The sequence below is a fragment of the Ascidia mentula genome, chromosome 1 (assembly GCF_947561715.1).
Source record: "Ascidia mentula chromosome 1, kaAscMent1.1, whole genome shotgun sequence".
NCBI classification, from domain to species: domain Eukaryota; kingdom Metazoa; phylum Chordata; class Ascidiacea; order Phlebobranchia; family Ascidiidae; genus Ascidia; species Ascidia mentula.
Window position 1 is genome coordinate 19,529,824 of NC_138566.1, and position 22,082 is coordinate 19,551,905.

Here is a 22,082-nt window from a genome sequence, read left to right on the forward strand (position 1 = left end):
TTTGTTGATCAACAACATTTACGCAAGACAGAAAACCTCGTGACCTCACCATCGAAATATTTTCTCTAAAGCAATTTTATTTGAACCAATTTTGGAGAATAACATCTTCATGTCAAAGCTAAATAAAAGAATTCACAAAAAAAATTAATAAAAACGAAACTTGAAGGAGCCACAACAATTCGATTTGACGAACAAATTCATTCGATTTCATTCGAAGTTCCGAATTATCTGAAAGCGTTTGTTCCAGGCCTTACATTGTTCAAAATCCAAACTTTAGTTTGCATAGGGACATCGGTAATTTGTACAATGTACATGCATGTGTGAAATTTTGCGCACAGAAACAATACGTTAAAATTAAAAGTTAGTGATGCATGTCTGGTGGTGGGGAGAAAACGTGTGCAACAAAGCGTGTCAGATTAAGCAAACTGACTGAGTTGGAGACTTGGAGTTGTTTGGAAGTGCAATCGTTTTTCTAATGTCGCGAATGGTTATAACATCAAATGCCCAATCAGAAACAGAATTAAAGTAAGAAATATGTATGCAAATGGTTAGATATTTTGGTACACAATTAGACAATAAAAATTGTAAAAAATTATGTTTTGTTTGTATTTTTTAAGTTTCACTTATTGTGTTTGTCAGAAGGGTAGTTTGTTGTGTAGCCTATATAAAATGAAAAATAAACCAAAATGCCTATTCTACAATCTTGCAATAAAACTACATGTTCATGGCATGGATGGTTTACATTTTTTAGTTTTTGTTTCAATATGTTTTTTTTAAAGGAGCAACTGTAGGCATGTGCTGCAGTTATGTAGTCTTTATAAATCCATATGTGTTGAAACCCATATGCAAGTGGGTAAATGGTGCTATTATGCATTGAGCAAAAGAAAAAATGGGTACAGAACAAAAGTATGCAATTCATGTCCACCCGGACATTGTCACCGGCACCCACTCTGTCGAGACTGTCATGTCCACAAAGCACACAACATCGGCTGAAGTTGTCGACGAGGTGTTATCAAGACTTCATACAAAAGAAGGCAAATCTTATGTTCTGGTAGAAATGCATCAACAGAGGGGAGAGGAGTCAGTTTTGGCTGGTTCTGATTATCCAGTACAGCGAATGCTATTATGGCCAAGGCAGTTTCAACACTACTACAAGTTCGTGTTGCGCCAAACAGATAAAGATGGTATCGTTTTATACAAGGGTGCCACCAAGTGGCAAGCAAAAGTTGACAAGGAGTCAGAACAAAGAAATATGGTTGAGAAAGGTTTTTTGTCTGCATCGGAGCTTTCAAAAGATGATACCTCAGACCTTTGTCTTTTGCCGGATTTAACGCAAAAGCAACTTATGGGTGTGCTTAAATCTCGATTTGAGATGGACAAAATTTACACATACAGTGGTGAAATTCTCATCTCCATAAATCCTTACAAGTTCCTTGCTATTTATAATCCCAAATACATGACCATGTATCAAAGTCGCAAGCGCGAGGACTTGGATCCCCACATCTATGCAGTGGCAGACTCTGCCTTCACCAAAATGGTGAGGGACAAACAAAACCAGTGTGTTGTGATCACTGGAAAGTCTGGTTCTGGAAAAACACAGGCCACTCATTTTCTGGTTCACCACACTTTGGCTCTTTGTCAAAAAAGTTACATGACAGGAGTTGAGCACATGTTGGTTGGATGTGTCCCTGTTTTAGAGGTAAGACAATCTGTAAAAAATATGTAAAAACTTTTATGTCAACTGTGGCAATGTGTAATGGTTGTTCAGTCTCCTGTATTTGTATAAGGATAACATTTTGCAGGAATGTTTGTTGCACAAGTTAGCTGTACCACTGTTCCAACCTATCAGGTCTCACCAGTGAAGCGAGATAACAGAATACTGAGTTGCTAGCTAGCTAGCCATGCATAGACCTTGTGGCAAGACCATTTTCTGTAACAAAGCTACACTGATGAGACCTGATATGTCAAAACATTGGCCCTGTCTGCAGCTCATTATCATTATTGGCCGTGTTACTTCTACGTGTGTTGCGTTTTGTGATGTCATTTTTAAGTACTGTCCCTTTATCCTGTCGCTAGCGAAACGTTGGTTGTCTAACATCTTGTATCCTTTTGCAAAAAAACAACAATATATGTATATTTAGTAATGTGATGCATAGTTTAAACATTTATCTGTTGTCAACAAATGGACATTCTCCTTGGTGTGCCATGATGTTGTTGTTTTTATGTGTATAATTTTGGCACTCTCTGATGAACATGTTCTCAATTACATTGTCTATAACTCCACTGAAACTTTACAGGCACTTGGGAATGCTCAGACTTTGCACAACAATAACAGCAGCAGATTTGGCAAGTTTTTGAGGATATACTTTTATGAAAGTGGACTTTTATCAGGGTAAGGCAGCAAATTTCTCACATTAATTTTCTTTAACCCCCATTGTTATATTTAGTGCTGACATACAGACATATTTGTTGGAGAAATCCAGGCTTGTTCACCAAGGACTGAATGAACGGTAAAGATTCATAATATGTTGTTCAATGTTCAAATATGTTTTAAACATGTATCAAACAGTTGCCTTTTAGCTTAGCAATAATCATAACCAAATTTGTCCAGGGAAGCTGGTGGAACAATATCAGTTGAATAATTTATCTTTTATTCAAATTTTGGTGTTGTGGCACAGGGAGTTAGTTATTCAAGATTGCTGGTGACTTCAAACCCTCTCTTTGCTTTTCTCTGTGACATAGAAGGTTGTGTTTAAAGTGTGTTTGCCCAGAGGTTTTGGACTCTTCATTTGTTTATAAATCTGTACAGACTGTACTTGTCTTTGTATACATATATGCCTACTTCGTTTTGTATGGGACCAGACCTGGCCCTGTTTGCTGTTTTAACCACATTTACCAACTAAATATAACCCATGTTTTCCATGCATTGGTCTGACTTCTCCAACCATCCATAATCTTGCAACACAAGGCATGTTGCAAAGGTGTCATATAAACTTCTACACAATAGTCTTCGCTTGGTGCATTGCACAAAAAATATTGGCAAGTGCTGATTGATTGAGGCATTGAACACTTAACTATGGTGGTTTTATTCATGCTCACATTTCTTTGTCTGCTTATTGTTATGAAAATATATTGAATAGTTGTGAAAATCTATAGAATTTAATTTAAGTATAAAGTTATTCAATAACTTTATCTGTATTTACCCTGGGTATAGGTAAAATTTTGGTTCTGTCATAGCATAGTAACAGGAAAACATACAGCTACTGTTTAGTGTGGGTTGGATTGTTTGAAGCTTGGGAACATCTACATGGACTTATCGTTTTATTGTTCACTTCACCACTTACCACTTTACACATGGCCAACCATGCATTCACTCTTTTTATGATATGCCATGCTCAGCTATTTACACACAGTGGAATTGTGTTTGGACACTTCAAAGCCACTTTCCCTTTCTATAAAGTTGCTTGGCCACAAACTTTGGGATTGTGATCCAATGTGGCAGTGGGAATTTCACTTCTACTACTTTTCTGGTACCATTGTGTACAAACACATGATTATGATATTTCAGTGGATTTCTTGCCCTATTTGGTTTCCTGTTATGCTATGCCTCTGGGAAATATTAAATGTATTTAATAGTAAAGCTATTATATGAAGGGTTGTGTATGTTTTGGTAAATGTGTGGTTGAACATTCGAAAACCCGAAAAATACATGGTTCATAATGTAGTATGGGTTTGCCTGAGGTTAAACATGATCACAATGTTTCATATTATTCAGTCAATATTATTTTGAGTGTTTTTGGAACTTGACAGTATTAAACATTACCTCTGGCATTGATGACAAATAATATATCATCTGTTGTGTTTTCCCAATGTAATAGCTACACAATAACTTGGGTTAAATACTGGTGGGGAATTTAAAGCTCGAACAAACATCAAGTTCATGCAATTACTCAGGCATGTTAGCATGGCTTAAACCAACTAATATGATGAATGGTATTAGTCTGTTTTAAAAAATATTACCATTTGAACCATTTAGTGCCTACAATCACTCAGTGGTTGATATTTGTTGCAGGAACTTCCATATTTTCTATTATTTATTGTGTGGAGCAAATGAAGATGATTTAAAAGAGTTATATTTGGAATCCAACAACAAGTATCACTATGTACAAGTACGTGACAGTATTCCAACAGTTGACAAGCCCAAACCTATGACTTTTTTCTGTTTACCCCTAAATATATCTTTGAATATTTCAACTCAAAACAGTACTATATTTATGGCAGCAAACATTCCTTGAAATTAACGTCAAAAGGCTTGTTTAAAGTTAAACTACATCAGCATTTTGAGTTTGATATATTTTAGACTAACATGATAAGCAGTAATGAAGCTGTTGCTGAACTTGAAAGACTGAAACAAGCCATGGAAATCATTGGCTTCTTTGGTGGAGCCCAGAAGAACATTTTCAAGCTGATTGCTGCTATTTTACTTCTTGGAAATGTCACTTTCAGAATGGTAACTGTGAAGTTAGTTAATTGTATTTTAAACAAAACAGCATAGCTTTTCACAGCTCCACAAACAGTACAATCTTTTGGTTCATTAAAAGACTTGACATAATTAAAACTGACGTTTATTTTGCAGAAAAAGGGCAGAGAAGAGACCTTGGAGATAGAAAATGAGTCCTATTTGGATAGCGTGAGCAAGCTGCTAGCTTTGGATGCGAGCATCGTGAAGAAATGTCTCCTAACCAGGAAGGCTAGAGCAGGTGCTGGTGACAGGTTTATCTTGGACCTAAAACTCAATGAGGTTTGTGGCTTTGTTAATATTGCTTCCAATGTAAAGTCGTTCTCTTTTTGTTGCTTTAATTTGCCATTGACTTTTGATTAACTGCTATGGTAATCACACAGCGTAACATTACTCTGGTTGACTAGTATGAAAAAAGGTGTGCCATGGAGTGACAGCACCACCCACATAAAACCTACTTACATTTGTGTGTACAAACAGTTGTAACGTCCTTCTCAGACATTTGGCGATTTCCTTGGACAAACACATGCCGGAAAATGATTCATCTTTTATATTTGCTTCAACTTCAGTAAATAAATAAATATTCCTGTTGCAGGCCCAGGCCACAAGGGATGCCATGGCCAAAGCGCTCTACCAAAGTCTCTTTGACTGGGCAGTCAACAGCATTAACATGGCACTGGCCCAAAGAACAAGAGATAGCAAACTACAAGCGCAGGTTGATTTACCCTTGTGTTTCCTTAATCTTCAACTAGACATGATATGGTTTGTTTGTTAAATTCAAAAGTTTATTTCGCCAAGCAACACTATCAAATGGACATGCAAAAATATTTCTGTGTGCTTGAATATACTTCTAACTTTATCAACCATTCTATAAATATGTATGTATACGTTTTTTAGTAAAATGTGAAGATATATCTATAGTACATTTTTTTGTATCCGCAACACTTCTACATCACATAGCTATGAACTTAAATATTGTTAAACCTTTGTGCTACTAACAGTATTTGGCACCTTGGTGCAAGTAACCAATCCTTGTTTGACTGACGTCATTTGCAAACAAGTGCTGTCCATAACTGTCTTGTAAATCAGTTTTTTGTCACATGTTAAACATAACATTTGTTTGTTTCTGACCTCACTTATATGAAGTATTATTCAAAGCCAAATGGTTCTTCAATTAAAAGCTTAGACTTGAGATGACAAGCAATTGCTAAAACCTTCTGTTGTTTATTGTGATCATGTTTTTTAACTGCTCCCTTTCTAAAGTTGCTGATTGATAATTGTGTTTACTATGTATATGGATGATATGTGTGGTGCCCATCTATTTCTAAATTAACTGTCTATACATTACAATAGGAAGAAGGATATCATAAGAGGAAGTTGAAATTCCACCCATAAACTATCATGTATGCGTAATGCTAGAATGACTACATATTTCCTTTATTCTTCATTCACATTGTTCCCACTTATTTAAATGTACGTAAATAAAATTAGAGACTTTACAAAGTCAAAGAAGAACTCTGTATCCAAGGGAGTTATCCATCATATCAGTGACCCAGCATAATGTTTGGTGTTTTATGAGACAAATATTTAAGTTTTAGGAGTAGCATTGTTCTGTAGCGAGGCTAGCAAACATTGCTGGCACTTTCATTTTTAACTTGTATTTTCATGTGGCATTTTTTCACATGTTCTGCACCCTTTGTTTCAATTTTTTCTGTTCTGCAGAGTCGCTGGATTGGACTTCTTGACATCTTTGGTTTCGAAGATTTTGTATTCAACAGTTTTGAGCAGTTCTGCATAAACTATGCCAGTGAACATTTACAGCACCACTGCATTAAGCACACCTTCCAAATGGAGCAGGTGCAGTTTTATAATATGTAAATTGACGTCAAACCGCACGTTGTACATTAACATATAATTCCACATCAACCAGAAGTTAAGTGAAAGCAAAACACATTGGTTTAGGTTTTATTCCACACTGTTTTGCTGTAGGCTTAAACATAGCCATGTCGCCCACTGTTAAACCAAATTGTAAACGTGAATTTCAATTTTTATGCCTTTATTTCCATGTGTAGGAAGTGTACAAGAGTGAGGGTTTGCTGTGGAAGGAAGTGGATTATGCTGACAACTCTGGTTGTCTTGAGTTGTATGAAAAAAAGCCCACTGGCCTATTTTATCTGATTGATGAAAAGTGAGTCATAACTGCATGTGTCAAGTACCACACTTTGGAGCTTGGCACTTACAAAATACTGTGCGCACAAAGTGTCCATTGACTCAAGAACAATTTTTTAAAACCGACATAAGTTTGTGCCAACAATGTAGTACAAAATTTTATTTGCAATTGCCCTAAATATCGTGTACATAATTAACCAATTCTGATTGTGTATTAGCTTTCCTGGGGCGAACAATCAAACCCTGTTGGCTCAGTTCAATCGAGTGCACAGTCGAAACCCCTACTACGAAACCACAGTGGTGAAAGAGGACGCCTTTATAATTAAGCACTACGCCGGCAAAGTAAAGTACCAGATTAAGGTCAGTTGCTCTCGGTTCCGTTTAATTGTTTGAGCTCAGATTTAAATCCGCGGTTTGGACAGACCGCTGAGCACTGGTAATCGGCCGAAACAATAGTAACTGGTTTTGTGTGGGCTTGGCTGCCCGCAAAGCATGTGCTGGATGCTCATAATTTTTTAGTTGCTATTGGCACTTCAAGAATGTTGATCTTATGGGTTGCCTCTTAATAACAGACAAAATAATTATGTTCAATTTCCCAAAAAAATTTACATTTTAAACCTTGGTCCGTTTTTCTTGTTTTTAAAGTAGCCACTGTTTTCGAAGACGTGTTGATATAGTAAAAAATCCCGGTAATTGCGCATTTAACGCGGATGGGGCTGACAACTGTTTTGCTCCGTCTGAGATAAATGTTACCTACATAGAGCGGAACGTTTACTTAAGGGTAATCGTAGCGAATTGTCGAACACATTTATCTATGTCGAGTATAATGTAACAAGAGCTGTATTTAACGGACCACCTAGAGCAGGGGTTCTTAACCTGGGGTCCATGAACCCCCCAGGGGTCCGAGAAGATGCATTAAGGGGTCCATGAAACGATATACAATTATTCCGAAAATCCACGTTTTTTCCTCTGTCCATAAGGTTTCACTGTCCACGAATTTAAATTTTTCGACATTTGCAATGTGTTTCTTGCAAAGGGGTCCATAGCTTTTCAAACAATGTTTTAGGGGTTCGTGATCCAAAAAAGGTTAAGAAACACTGACCTAGAGCGTCTGTAAAGTCAAGTAAATTGCCAAATTAGGCCGTAATGTTCTTAGCAACCAAACTTAAGTTCACGGTGTGGACGGTTACCTGCCAACAATGGTATTGTCACAAAGGGAAATTTAAGTTAACGGTCGAATGTAACAAAAAAATGGGGCTTAAGTGAGAACGGGGTTTTGTCACTTTTGTGTTTTATCTAATGAGCTTTGGGTGTGCGTAACCAAAGACTACCATTCTTAGGTTAACCTACGGATTTTTAGGGGGAAAAAAGAAGAAATAATGTTGCTTTTGTATTTTGTTTAGTGAGATCCATCGGTCTTTAGCTAATACGAAAAGCAATTTGAAATAAACGCATTTCAACCAGACCGAGCTTCACAATATTTTCCAGAACTTTCGAGAGAAGAATCATGACCAAGTTCGGGAGGACATCATCCTCATGCTTCGAACTTCCCGATCGAGTTTCATCCAGGATGTGATCTCGAAATCCCCAGCAGCCGTTTTCCGCTGGTCTGTGCTCAGAGCGGTTGTGAGAGCTTCAAATGCCTTCAAAAATTCCAAGCAACTTATGAAAGGTGCGGATTACAATGAAATCTGTCTTCAAACTGTTCTTGAATGTTATTCGTTTTTTGATCATGGTACATACGGTGCGCGCTAAACCCCGTCTACTCGATGACTAATTCAATTATACCAACTTCTGTAAAACGATTTTGTTAAAATCTTGAGTATTTTTCATGTCAATACAATCCCTTCTTTCAACAATATTTGAATGTTACGAAGAAACGTTAGCAATAATATGTTCCATTATAATTTTCAGATGCACCAAAACGACACTCGAGCACTTTGTGGAACGGAGCGCATGAGTGTAGAGATCATCAGGCGGAATACGTCCACAAAAAGTTGTAAGTTTTCCATATTGTTTAACATCTCACAGTACGTTTTTTTGCAAGCTCTGGGACGAAACACAATATTTTGGTGTAGTTTATTGTGTCTATTTGCCTGTGGTTCAATATGTTAATTGCGTTCAGTTTGGCATGTTTATAACGTTTAAAAAAACTCGACTTTGTTTTGGTCAGCATCACGTTGCGTTCATTGTCGGATTAGTCGAACACATTCACGGTTTTTTCCTCCTTTATATGAATTACAGAAAACGTATTGTAAATTCCTAATTGTCGAGAAGTCCGTTTCTTTTCAATGGTTTTTGGGGTGAAATAAAACCACATCCTTTTAGCGCCAGATGCACCTTCATGTCGAACCAGGAACCGCCAATCTGCGTAAATCCATCATAACGCTCGTCCCCGGGGTATACTGTGTTTCATAGCAGACACTTTAATCGAAATCATATCGATTCAACCGCGCTCAGCGAGATATTAAATAGATCCCTCGAAAGCCTTGTCCTCGTAAGGGTTCGAGCACTCCCAGAACGCGTATATTCCATGTACTGCACTCTCTGGACAAACACGTTGATCTTCAAAACAAGTTCGAGCGCCGGTAGCGGCTAGACATTACGTCATCATACGTACTGCTCGAAGTTCCGGTGTTAAAGGGAGGACAAGGAAAAGGTCGTAGGCATTTACTTCTGTAATCCCGCCAACACCCAATGAATCCAATCCTGGGTTGGCGCCGGCATGAATGCGATTATGAACAAAACAACAACCATGCTTTCCCCGCCCACAAACTTTTAGCTTCCGCTGCGTAAAGAGGAGTGCAAGCTCCCAACAAAGTGCATGGTCGTTTTATATCGGTGAATCGTTGGAAAATTTATTACTTTTACCACAATTAATCTTCTTCACCCCATTGAGCTTTAGACCGGGGCGTCGGAAAAATCGTTACAAGTTGAGTTAGGTCGAAACCTTCGAATGCCGCCCCCGCAAACCGGACACCGAAAACTTATTTGCTCTCGGCCGAAACAACCTCGCACATATCCCGCCACCCTCGTATAACCGCCATACGCACAGAAAAACAAACACGTATTTCCGTTTCTCCGCAGCCGCGCTCGACTTTCTCACCGTCCTGTGAAACAGACGAACGAACATTCGAGTTCCTTTCGGGATGTAAGTATGTACGGAAAGCGAAAGCCAACAGTCACCTCGCGCGCCAAGAAGAAAACCAACAGCATCGGTCAACAACATCAGGTACTTGTCTACGCTCTATAAGGTCGTCTTCAGTCAGACAAGACCGTCTGTACTTTGTGTGTTACTTTCATTTCTGGTATCGATTTTGTGCTGATGAATTAGAAGCAAAGTTGGAAGTCTTAAAAAATGATGAGATGTGAAATAAAACGAACAAACTGAAAATTGTTGAACAACGAAATACCAATTATGTTTCATTTAGTTTCGAAAATTGCAAGTTTTTGAAACAAAGAGCCCGAACAACTCATCTTAATTAATCCGTGCCTCTGCAGTTCATACCCTTTTATCAACCGAACGTACTTTGTGGCAGTAGCAGACAACTAATCATTTAACGAAAACAACTTCACTGCGTAAATACATGTCTTCTTCTTTACCTTTAAAATTACCACTTCTATATAGGCATCTTTGGCGTTATTGATGAGTGCCCTCGGCAAAGCAAATCCCTTTTTCGTCCGCTGCATACAACCCAACAACAAGAAAGTAAGTCCTGAATCGCTGTCTGTCCCGAAATAGAGGTCTCTCTATTCTCAAACTTCACACCAACACAGATACCTCGCCAGCTGGACGAGAATCTGCTGCTTCACCAGCTCCGGTGTTCGGGAACTCTTCAAACCATTCAACTCCAACAGTCCAAGTATCCTAATCATTTCACACCTGTACAATTCCTGCAGGAATACAAGGTTTGTTGTTGAGCTTGTTTTTGTATATGGACTGCTTTATCGTTCGCTTTTACGTGTCATTTACACTTTTCAAGCAGCGTTTTGCATTGAATATTTTGCCAAATACGTTTACTTATTATCCGTGCTTTTTATCTTTTGCACATTTTGGAATGTATGTTATTGCTGTTTTTAATTAGAAACACGATTAGTTTTAGGCCTCTTAATTGCACGAAGAAGTAAAGGGTTTTGTGTGGTTTCGTCACTTAGTTTGTGGTTTCTGATATCTCCACGTTGCATGGTTATTTTACTGGGACAGGTGTTTGGAAAACAATGGCATTTTACGTGTGTTTTATTTTAATAATTTGATGCGCGTTCATTTATTACATTGGAAAATTGGAAATAATTTAATCAGATCCCACTTCATATATTTCAGCTTCTCTTCCCGCCGAAAACTCATCACCTCGACCTCACTCAGATCCGCACATTCCTCAACACGATCGACCTAAAGGAGCAAACCCACTTTCAAATTGGTCAGACTCTCGCCTTTCTTCGCAACACCGCCTGCAAAATCCTGCGCGAGCGTCTCCACGTCACTGTGCTCCGGTGCGTCATCTTGTGTCAATCGTGCGCTCGTCGTTTTCTCGCCAGACGGCGCTACGTGCGCGCTCGCGAGGCAGCGATCAAGATCCAGTCGTTCTATCGCATGGTGGAGACGCAGAAACAGATCGAGGAATGGCATTTAGCTGCCAGCATTATTCAGGTTTCTAAAATTTGGTCGTCAATTTCCTGCGAAATATTTCGCACTAATATATTCACACGATACCAAATACAGGATGTTTTTGTATTAAACTTTTTGGTCCTAAATTTGTTATCTTCGTTAATGACAGAGTGTCCATATTCCGTGAAAAATTACGGCATCTTGGAGCTAACACATTTGTTTGGCAACTTATCTCGTTTAAAATGTACTGAACAGTTTTGCCTTTTCAGGAATTTTGGCACGATTACAAGCGACAAAGGTTATTGCTTGAAGTGTTGGTTCGCCTACAAGCTCATTGTCGCGGATACTTAGCGCGCAAAGAGTAAGTTCATGTTTTCTCTTTTTTGAAATGAGAACTTACCTTTAGTTTCAATTGTTCTCGAAAAAAATGATGTCATCTTGTGTCTCCATGCAGGGCGAGAAGAAGAAGCGAGCTAAGATCTAGCAGTGCGACCGTCATCCAATCCGCATGGAGGCGCAATAGACTACGCATGCGAGCTGCCATCGTCGTACAGAAAACTTTCCGAGGTTTTGCAGCGCGGAAATTGGTGGAGAGAATGGAGATGTAAGTTGGGACCGAAGCAAGTTCGAGAAACCTCAGAGTTTGAAACACGTGCTTTTGTTTTTTAAAATACACTTTGTGCGTATTTTCAGGACATTTCGTACGCAGGGGTACAATTGTAATACAAATGTTACAATTTTGGCAGGCAAGCGGTTTCCACTCCAGCAAAGGAACAAATTTCCTTAGATGAGCGATCTGCAGACATTCCTGTCTGTGAAGAAGAACCAACCATTCCGTCGACAGCACCAATTCCAGTTCCAGACGTGCATAAAGACACCAGTAGTGTGCCACAACCTCAGTTTAACCAACTTGAAAGTAACAAACACATTCCAACAATTGTTCCAACAATATCCAAACGTCTGGCGGAGGAATCAAAGGACCAATCTTTACCAACAAAAGTCCCTGCCGCAACCACCTCTGCTGCCTCGAAAAATACAGACCAAACCAAAAAGCATCTGCTACCCGTTTCGGACCAAAACGATTTGGACAAGGTTGATGCTTTTTCCAACCACAGACCAGTCACGCCCTCGTTCAAACCACCGCACCATATCACCGAGCAACTTGATTTCATCGATGATGGTGAAGTTGCCAGCACTGGGGAACCAGAAGAAGAAACCAGACAGGTGCTCGAAGCTCCTACAGTTAACGGCGAACACCGACGAGCGAGCGCTGGTGACATTCTGGAGGCAGCAAAGCAGTTGGAATCGAACGAACCTTTCTCCAAGCAAACCAAATCAACCAACACGACACTTGATGACGCTAGCACTAACCAGTCGCCAAGCTCTGTCCCCTTGACCAACCATAAAGCCGAACAAACGGCAACCAGCAGACCATCAAGCACTCAACCGCCTATAGCTGGTGACTTCTTTATGGCAGCAGCATTTAAAAAAAAGAGCGAACAAGACTTAGTTCGTCCAGTTCCTTTCCAGCCACGTGCGCTAAAGCGAAACAAACTCGTTGGGGAAGAAGCCAGAAACCAGGCGGATGGTCTTTTTGTGCATGGCGGTTCATATAACCTTGTTAAGGAATCGAAAAAGGACAGCACACCAGAAAAATACCTGTTTATACGGGATGAAACCGCACAGTCGGCGACGTCCTCGAACGTCCAGCAGCAAGAGGCGCTTCACAAAAGTTACAGCGACCCGGAAAAGTTGGTCAACAAAATGTCTCCCATGGAGACGAAAAGGAGGAAAATTCTACCAGATGTTTCCGACGACACGTTTATCTATGGTGAAGAGGAAGAAGAACCCAAGCCGCGTTTACTTTCAGGTATTACACGCACATATTTTGTGTCCATGTTTACGTCCGTATGACAGTAACTAAAAGAAGTATTTATTTCACAAAAATTTCTAAACCAAAACATATTGTCAGATTGTGTTTTTTTGCCCCGCAGACGCCTCGAGGAAGTCGTTAAGTTTGCCGCGAGATCTGCAGAGAGCGAAGGAGATCGCTCTGCTCCAGAAGGAGTGGCTTGCTTTCCAACGAGTGGAGAGGGAGAGACAAATGCGCGATCTCGACCGGGTCCAGGAAGGCGCAAAACGGGAAAATAAGCACGACCGAAAAATCCGAGATGTAAATCTGTCGACTGTTAAAGAAAATGTGTGTTTAGAGTTTTGACCAGAAATATACATCGTGTTATATTGCCCTTTACTTTAACACAATGTGTTGTGTAGTATCTTGGAAGAGTATTAACCGTTTCCTTTTTCTTCGTTTACATGGGTTTACCGCAACCCCTTTACACCTTGCGAAGTTAAACATGCGCATACAATTAAAATTTCATGCTCTACACAATATGTGAACAGTTCGTAAACGGACGTTCTAACCTTAATATCTTGCGAAGGAACTAACGTCGATGCGACTCGAACAAATGTCGGTGCTCAAGGAAAAGATGGATTCTTACGGTCTCTCGAATGACCAGATGCCGCTGCACGACCTCAAACCGCTCTCCCGCAATTCCTCGGATTACACAGACACCGATCTATCGTCGCCCCCGTTAACTCCCAATACTCCCGGCCGGTAAGACACAAGTGTTACAACAGAAAATCCTATGTCTGCCTTATATACACCCAGTCAGACCTCGTTAATCCGAACTACTTGGTTTAGTCATCACAAAATCCCGTTTTAGCGGGGAATCCGGATTAACCAAATAAAAAATAATAATACGTCTAATACATAAATCAGCCACTTTTTCCTGACAAGTCGAAGCAAAATTTGATAAGTCAAGCTCCCGGTGAGGTTTGAACTCACGACCCTAGGCTAACCTGGCCCCACGCTCTACCAACTGAGCTACAGGAGCTCAGTGGTTTCATGGGGTATGTTGTGGTCAAGCAACCATGCCATTGCATGAAATATTACTGCGTTCATCTAACACATCTGATCCCATGGAGAAAACAGTCAAATGTCGTTGAACCGAACCCTGAACACACATCATCTTCTAGAAATTTTTTGTCGCAAAGCGGGTTAAACGCATTCGGGTTTCCCAATGTTCAGGGTTCGGTTTAACGACATTTGACTGTTTTCTCCATTGGATCATGATAGTTAGGACAGTTGGGTGTGACAACAGTCAATAACAATATTTGTTTTCGCTCACAGGGAACCAGCGGTGGAAGAGAAAGCTTCATCTCCAAGTGACGACAAAATCTTTCCACGCAGCGTCTCGATGGAAAGGTATGCAAAGTTACTTTGCTCCTTGGATCTTTTACAGTTGTTGTGTGCGAAAACTTCATGGCCCAATTGCGCACATTTTGTCTGTAAAGCATTCTGAAAAAAAACACATGGAACGTTACTTAATTTGTCGAATCAACGCAAAAATACAGTCACAAGGACAGTCGACTATTATTCCTTCAGCTTGAGTACTGTCAGCACGCAATGGGAGGAGATCGCTGAGATGGAGGGTGCATATATTGCGCTTTGGTCACCTCTAAAACTTTGAATTTGTAGAATCACCACCGGCAAAACTCGTCCTCGCCGTCAGCGCAGCAATTCCGCTATTGAAGTCTACATGAGCCACGCTCCTTCAACTGACCCAGTACATAGAAAATTCCCCATGAGTCCGGCAGAGGCTTTCGCCAAAAAGTGCATGGAAGAGGTATTGCAAACACTGTTCTTCTACCATTTGACGTTGCCGACGCAAGAATAAGGAATTTGTTTTGTGATGCTTCTTTCGTTTGCAGGGTGGCGTGCTTCCCTCTGATGCGCCTACAGCTGAAGAAGATGAGGAAAAACCAAAACCAATGGGAGTTGTAAGTTAGAAGGTTTTATTACCACGCCACACTGATTTCCGAACAATCCGAAATTTCGGAATATATCGCAGCAATCAGAATTTACGAGTTTATTCTAATTCTGTATTATGTTTGTTTTGTTTAGCGGTGTTTCAATTTATTCTGGGATGAAATATGAGTTGATTATATGTCGTGACTGTATGGTTGGTAGTTTTGTTTAAAAGATTGGTTGTTTGTGTTTCAATCTCTACAGCTCCGAGGGGATTTTCATCGTAGGTTGGGCTTCCATTGTTATTTAAAACTAAACTTGAATTGTTGTGTTTTCGACGGTAAAACGTATGCATTAACTACTGTGTTGGAATGTCTAACAGGCCGAAGGAAAACGCGGAGGTTTTATGGACGCTGTGCGGAAAACCTTTCTGGGATCGCATCGAGGCAGACAATACAACGCACTCACTGAAAAGAAGTCGCACGATGGCGCCAATGCTTCCCACGTTGAACCAGGTTGCCTCGGATTTACTATAGTTTATTTATAAATAGGTCAACGTGCAAATGAGATGAGACAGTTTTGGACCGTTGCTTTGTTAATGAAGTTTTTAATAATACTTGTTCGTCAACAGCGCCTGGATCGAATCTTCCAGCGAGCAAAGTTGGCGAGGAGGCGGACAGTGTGAAAGTGCGCTCTCTGGTGGCGGAAGAAGTGTCGTCTAAGACGTTTGTGTCGCGTACAGAGGAGCTGGTTCTTCTTGACAACTTCATGAAAAAAAAAGTAAAATTAATTCTGTAAACCAAGATATTTCCTGGTTAAATTGCAACAGTTTGTGTAACCTACCTTTAACGCAGTGTTGAAGGAATCAATGTAGCTCTTACTGTTAGACCTGAAATCGCAAATCATTAGTGACAAAAACACGTGGTTTTGTTATATCAGATGATGAACTTTGTCGGTTCGAACGTGATCGATCAAGTGTTCAAAAAAGCGCTCGACGAGTTTTGCGCCAACCTTACAGCACTTTACTCACTAACTGAACTCAGCGGAGGAACGAACGGTCTCCGCTACAAGGATATTATCAACAACTTTCGACAGGTTTGATTTGCATCAAGTTTTTATTGCCTACCTGATCCCATGCAACACTTGTATACGAGAATTTCGTGATTCAAATTGGCAATTTGGACATTCTCTTATACCAGCGTGTATAAATACTAGTTTTCTACATCAACAGTAACAACTAAAGTCTCTGTGAATTTTCCTTTTTAATGCCAAAGACTAAAGGAAGTATTATTGACTATTAGGTGTTGGAGAAGACGGCCAGGACGTATCAGTTGGACGAATACGCAGCCATGATGGCCGTCAACGGGTTTCGCGGATACATGAACGAGTTCATGAACGAAGTCCTACCCAAAGAGGGCGGAAAAGAATCTCGCGCCAAGCGAAAGAAGGGAAAAGATGACGTCACGGTACATTTTAGTCGCAACATCGCAGATGTTAAAATAATTATAATACAAAATTTAATCAATCTCTACAAAAAATTATTTTGCGTGCCGAGCTGTATAAAGAATGTTGTTTTTAAAAAAATGAAGTAAAAGTTGATAATTTTACTGTTGTTTCAGGAAAAATTGGGTCATCGCTTTCATCCTGTTCAGTGGGGCGTGACGCAAGTATGCGAGGCGTGCAACACCGCCATGTGGCTCATGGAGTCCGGGTTGGTGTGCAAAGGTGGGTAGACCAATATCCTACATTTTTCGAACCTGAAAATAATCAGTGATCATATGTGCTTCGAAGTGTTCAAACATTTGGTTGAAATGTTATAACTTTTATGGAGGGAAAATTTTTACCAGCGACAGTAAGCGTAATTAATTAATTTGCAAAGATTTCCAACCGACTATATTCTGTTGCAGTGTGCAAGTTCGCCTGCCATAAAAAGTGTCTCAAGCAGTTGGGGCAACGATGCAGCGGATCACCGGAAGGAGACCGACCCGGCGCTAAACCTAAAAAACTTTTTGGCGAAAGTCTTCGTTCGCTGCTGTCTCAAGAAAGGTGACACGTGGTTGCATGTGCATTTGTTGAGAGTTTTTCAAGAGGTTAAATTTGTGTTTTTTTGCAGCTCGGTGCCAGTGTTTGTGGACAAGTGCATCAGCTACATGGAAATGAACGGGATTTACCAGGAAGGGATATATCGCAAATCAGCGGCGGCCACTCAGATTAAACATCTCGAAGACGAACTGAACAAAGACATTCAGTGTGAAAAGGTACGATTTGCGTTGACTTTGATAAGTTCTTGTTTTTTTTTTATGTTTAACTTTTACGCAGGTCAATTTCGACGACTATCAGATCCACACGGTGGCAGCAGTGTTCAAGAAGTTCCTCCGCGCTTTGCCCCAACCCCTTGTTCCTCACGACAAATACTTCGAGTTCCTGCAAGCCTCAAGTAAGTCTTATCTTTTGTGCATTGAGCCACTGAACGTTATGCAAATTTCCAAAACGCACTCCTAATCTTTTTTTTTGTGTATTAATGAGTCCAACGTTCGGTTAAACGCATTTCGACCAAAATTTAGTAAAAAAAGCATTGGCGTTGGTTCGACTACGCGTATATTTCGCGTAAACTGAAATGCGAACCTCTTCATTCCCACAGGATTGAGCAGCGAACGTGAGAAAGTCAACTCACTGTTCCACGTTCTCGAGGGAATTCCCCAGCACAACTACTCCACCATGGAGAGGATCGTCTTCCACTTGGCTCGTGTCGCGCAGCAGGAACCGACCAATCGCATGTCGCCTAGCAACCTGGCCATCGTCTTCACGCCCTGCTTCATTTCTCCGCCTGATCACGTTGCTCCCATCGAGGCGGCCGCCCAAGTTGGCGACATGACCAAGTAGGTTTTAGCTCGATCTTAGACCGATGGATTGCAAGTGAATTACAGACGTGTGAAAAAAAAACTTCATGAAGGCCCTGCTGCGTATTTAGTGTGGGGATGTACAGTGTGTGCTGTATATATACCTATTGGTTGAGTGTGATTTGTCAGAGAAAAGCTATAACGGCATATCATACCTTAGCACCGCCTTTCCGAAAAAAGGCAATATGGGGAATGTATATGGATAATAACCATAAGATGTATGTATATGGATGTGAGCAGATAATTCATTGAAATGTATCAAGTTGTCATTCTCTAATAGTAATACCCTAAACCTTATAGTAGGCGATCAATTTTAACTGGAGACACTTCACGGTAACTTCGTGTATGATAACTTCTTATGGTTATTAACACAGGGGAGTAGAGATCGTGATCACGGAGCAAGTTCAGAAAATCCGCGAGACTCTGCAAAGCATCAACGATATCCAAACCGTGGAAAGTTCGACCAACGAGCGACTTCAGAAGATCAGGCAGTCTATGGGCAAAGGCAAGCGAAAAAAGTAAGTTCCGTTTGTTTCGAAAGTTGTACAATGCCTGGAGGGTCTTCCAAACTTGTAAGTATACGATTTATTACCACTTGAACGGGACAAAATTGGACTCTTTCGTCTATGTTTTTTTGTTGCTTGCCATGTTTTAAATTACTGTGAAAACGTGGAAAACGAACACAGGTAAGCCCTTAAGGTTATTTTGTGTTCGTCATTCTTAAAACCATCCACTACTTCGTTATAATAAAAATCATCGCTTCTTGTCCTCATCCAAAGGTAAACATGTGTTATTTTGTAGGATTCGACCTTCATTTAGGGACGGCCCCCGTTCGCCGACCAACAGAAGGTCGACTCGCGAACGTCGTCTTGATTCGGTGGAAGAGGAGGACGTCGACCTCGCGTCTGAAGAGAAAAAATACGAGGAGAAGATGGCAACGTTGAGGAGCAGAAAGTACGTTGCTATGGAAACCTATATAATTGATTTTTTTTTGTTTTATTTTTTTTAAGTTCGTTTTGAGTTATTTTTTTTCCTATGTTTTTTGTCATTTTGTTTATTTTGGTTTCGTTGCTAGTTTCCGTTAATTTCTGTTATCATTTTTCATGAGTTTGTTTTAATCTCGGAAATCCGTGCTCATGAGAGAACAGGCAGGAGCGAAGAGGGCCCATAGAAGGAGGGAAATATTAAACCAACTTATGTTTTCCTTGCAGAGAAACTCTAACCTCGAAGCTTCCCAGTCTGACTCCGCAGACCACAAGTCGAAACGCGCGCTTTTTCGACGACGATATTCCCGATTTTACACGTAATCAAAACAAATCTTTTCCCAACTACAATTCGATAATCGCGTAGCTGTAGAAGCAATTATTGCTGCGTAGAGATAAATTATAGAGATCCTTTTTCAAAAATATTTAATTTGTTTATGTTCTTGTTTATTTGCTTTTTGTTTTGTTCAATTAATTCATGTTTTTAATTTAATTTTTTTATGTTATTTTTCTTATTCTTTTCTCCATAGATTTGTGGAAGAAAGTTACGGTCTATCTTTGTTAAATGGCTTAGTTTTCTACGTAGCTATTTGGCGTGAATGCAATACGCCTACAAAAACCATTTTAAGTACGTCATGCATAGTAGTATAACAAAACAACAGCTGAAGTTCTTGGGCATAATAAATATAGTAGTATCCAGTTTACACAGTTCAGGTATTTAATTAGCCCCTAATCGGGCGACAATTTTTGTGTTTTAAGCAATTGCTCCTAAAACTAATTCTCTTAAGGAAAGTGTGGTGTGTAGAATATACTGAGACCCAATTCATATTGCTTAAACCCCCGCCTTCTTCATAGAAATCCCCAAATTTCCCAATTCATCCACTTACCCTTAGTACCTTAGAAAGTAGTTTCAGCGATCACATCTTATATCTTTCAAAAAAAAAATCGTCCACGAATCAAACCTATATGCACGCCCGGTACTTACTCTCCCCTCATCCGACTAATTCATCACAATTGATTCCTCATCCAGCCTCCTCGTCCTCCAATGAGTTCCTCCTCCACCTTAATAAGCGCCGCGTGAGCCAGCTACCGCCCCGGCGTCGACCAGCACGATACGCCTCCTCGATCTACAATCCACCAGCCCCACTCACACCTCGGGAAACGAGGGTCCTCCGGAAGATTGCTGCTCCACCTGTCATTAAGGGGAAAACGAGACGCTTCTCGTCGCTTGCCAAATCTGATAAGGATTCATTTTCTCGGTATGTTCGTTTGCCGTTTTGTTCGGCGAGGTTAAATGCCTGCATCGTTTTATTTGTGCCTCTTTTTATTCGCTGTTTGCCACACATGCGTAAAAATCAAATTTTGTGTCCTTTTGTCTGCCTGATATTTTCGTCAAACCCGCAGAAGGGGAATTAATATGGTTAAAAATATCTCTATTTAGACTCCTACTATGCTTAAACACCACCTTCCTTTAGCTATATTTCATTTCATGACAGTATTCATACTTTTTATGTTGGCTCCCAGGGGATCGGTGATGCGCAACCCCATTCACCGGCCACATCGTAAGAGGGGAAACCCTGCGACCCCCGGCAGTACCCCAGTGAAATTGCAGATTGGCAAAGTGACGACCGTGTGAGCAGAAAATCCAATGCAACTGCCGTGCCCGTTTCTTCCTTATAACTCCGAGTGGTGTAAGCTGGGGTCTTGTCATCGATGGACATGGATTGTGCGGTCTTAAATATCGATTCCTGTTTCAACTAAGCGATGTGCGCTTGTGACTAACATCATTAGGCCAGAGGCGGTGTCCGTTTCCTGATTGTTCTTATCCCTTTACATGCGGACAAATGCGTCGCCCGCGTATCAGTGTTTATGCGTTCACGTTTTTAACCGACCTCGCCCTTGAGTGGTGTGCTTCCATTTGCCTACTGTCATATGAACACATATTATTTGTATAGAGACGCTGGTAAGCGTGCAGATGTGTTTTTTCGCTCATGCCATATATCACCATGTTCCATACTCTTTTTACGACAATTTCGTTTTTGCCTTCGATGTGCTTTTACCCATTGGCGATGACGTCACGTCGCTTAGCCAATGAATGTGGATATCAAGCGCAAATCGCTTCAGAGCGGGCGACTTTAATCCGCCAAAGCCATACTTTAACATATCCGCCGCTTTCGCCTGCTGCAATTTGGCCATTACATTTTCAGCTAGCTCTAGTCTCGATGTCTGTCTATAAATATGTATATATATATTATATTCATGTGCATGTGATTGCCGCTGGTGTCGTAGCATAACCACGTGATCGCCGTCGTTCCACGTCAGTTTGTTTCGCCCTGTTTTTGTGTCACTGTGTCACGTGGTGCGCATATCGTCGCTTTGTGCAAAAGCTCATTGTCGCATCCTCATTTTGTAAGGTGCTAGAATGGATCATTGTCCCGTGCGCCACCCACCCATCCACGGTACTTCTCCCACGGAAACCAAAGAAATGGTCGGGATTAAGCCCATGGCCTATATTGTCATTCCCTATCTATGCTTAAACCATTATGCAAAAGTGTCGCGTTATGGGCGCTTACCAAACCCATTACCAAAGTGTCTCAATCCAAGCACGATGCCCACTCGCTTATGTAACAACACGTCATCCTATTAAATATCGGTACTGTATCCACGGTCTCGCATGACGTATGTACATGAAATGCGGAACAATTGTATTGACTGTTGTAATAACCTGTTGCTGATTTCAAATTCACAATTCTTCGCGCGCGTTTGTAATCCCCCAATTACCTATACACCGCGTACTGATTAGATTCTATTAAACGTCGCGTTCTTTACATCTCTGTTTTACGTTCCCATTCGCTTTTCCTCGCGCGCTTTTTGTACGGCAGTAAAACAAAGTTGGACTACCAAAGCTTATGCATATCCTCGGTACGTAATCTGGTCCCTTATTTCACGTTTCTTCCCGGTCCGCGACGCTTGTCAGCAATTGATCACTCGTTTCCAGCGCGCAAGCACTTGCTCGATCCTCTAACCGACTGATCGCTTCTTGAATCTTCCATGACCTGCACACGTGATTATTTTGAACGCCAAATAAATAAAT

The 22,082-nt window shown here is 40.6% G+C and overlaps 1 protein-coding gene across 1 annotated transcript; it reads left to right on the plus strand.

Annotated features, from left to right (window-relative positions):
- Window positions 1-784: 784 nt before the first annotated feature.
- Window positions 785-22,082, plus strand: LOC145917726 (unconventional myosin-IXb-like). Its single transcript, XM_083002999.1, has 38 exons — window positions 785-1,699; window positions 2,298-2,392; window positions 2,448-2,510; window positions 4,073-4,169; window positions 4,361-4,510; window positions 4,637-4,801; window positions 5,115-5,234; window positions 6,242-6,376; window positions 6,592-6,707; window positions 6,907-7,048; window positions 8,177-8,360; window positions 8,603-8,687; window positions 9,776-9,920; window positions 10,317-10,397; window positions 10,466-10,597; window positions 11,010-11,336; window positions 11,564-11,655; window positions 11,749-11,898; window positions 12,041-13,164; window positions 13,289-13,467; window positions 13,736-13,911; window positions 14,488-14,562; window positions 14,836-14,983; window positions 15,069-15,137; window positions 15,488-15,623; window positions 15,737-15,885; window positions 16,045-16,200; window positions 16,407-16,571; window positions 16,725-16,830; window positions 17,013-17,151; window positions 17,219-17,363; window positions 17,425-17,542; window positions 17,747-17,984; window positions 18,380-18,523; window positions 18,807-18,959; window positions 19,217-19,308; window positions 20,019-20,247; window positions 20,513-22,082. The coding sequence occupies exons 1-38, from the start codon at window positions 890-892 to the stop codon at window positions 20,622-20,624; spliced, it is 6,942 nt and encodes a 2,313-aa protein (XP_082859125.1). The 5' UTR covers window positions 785-889; the 3' UTR covers window positions 20,625-22,082.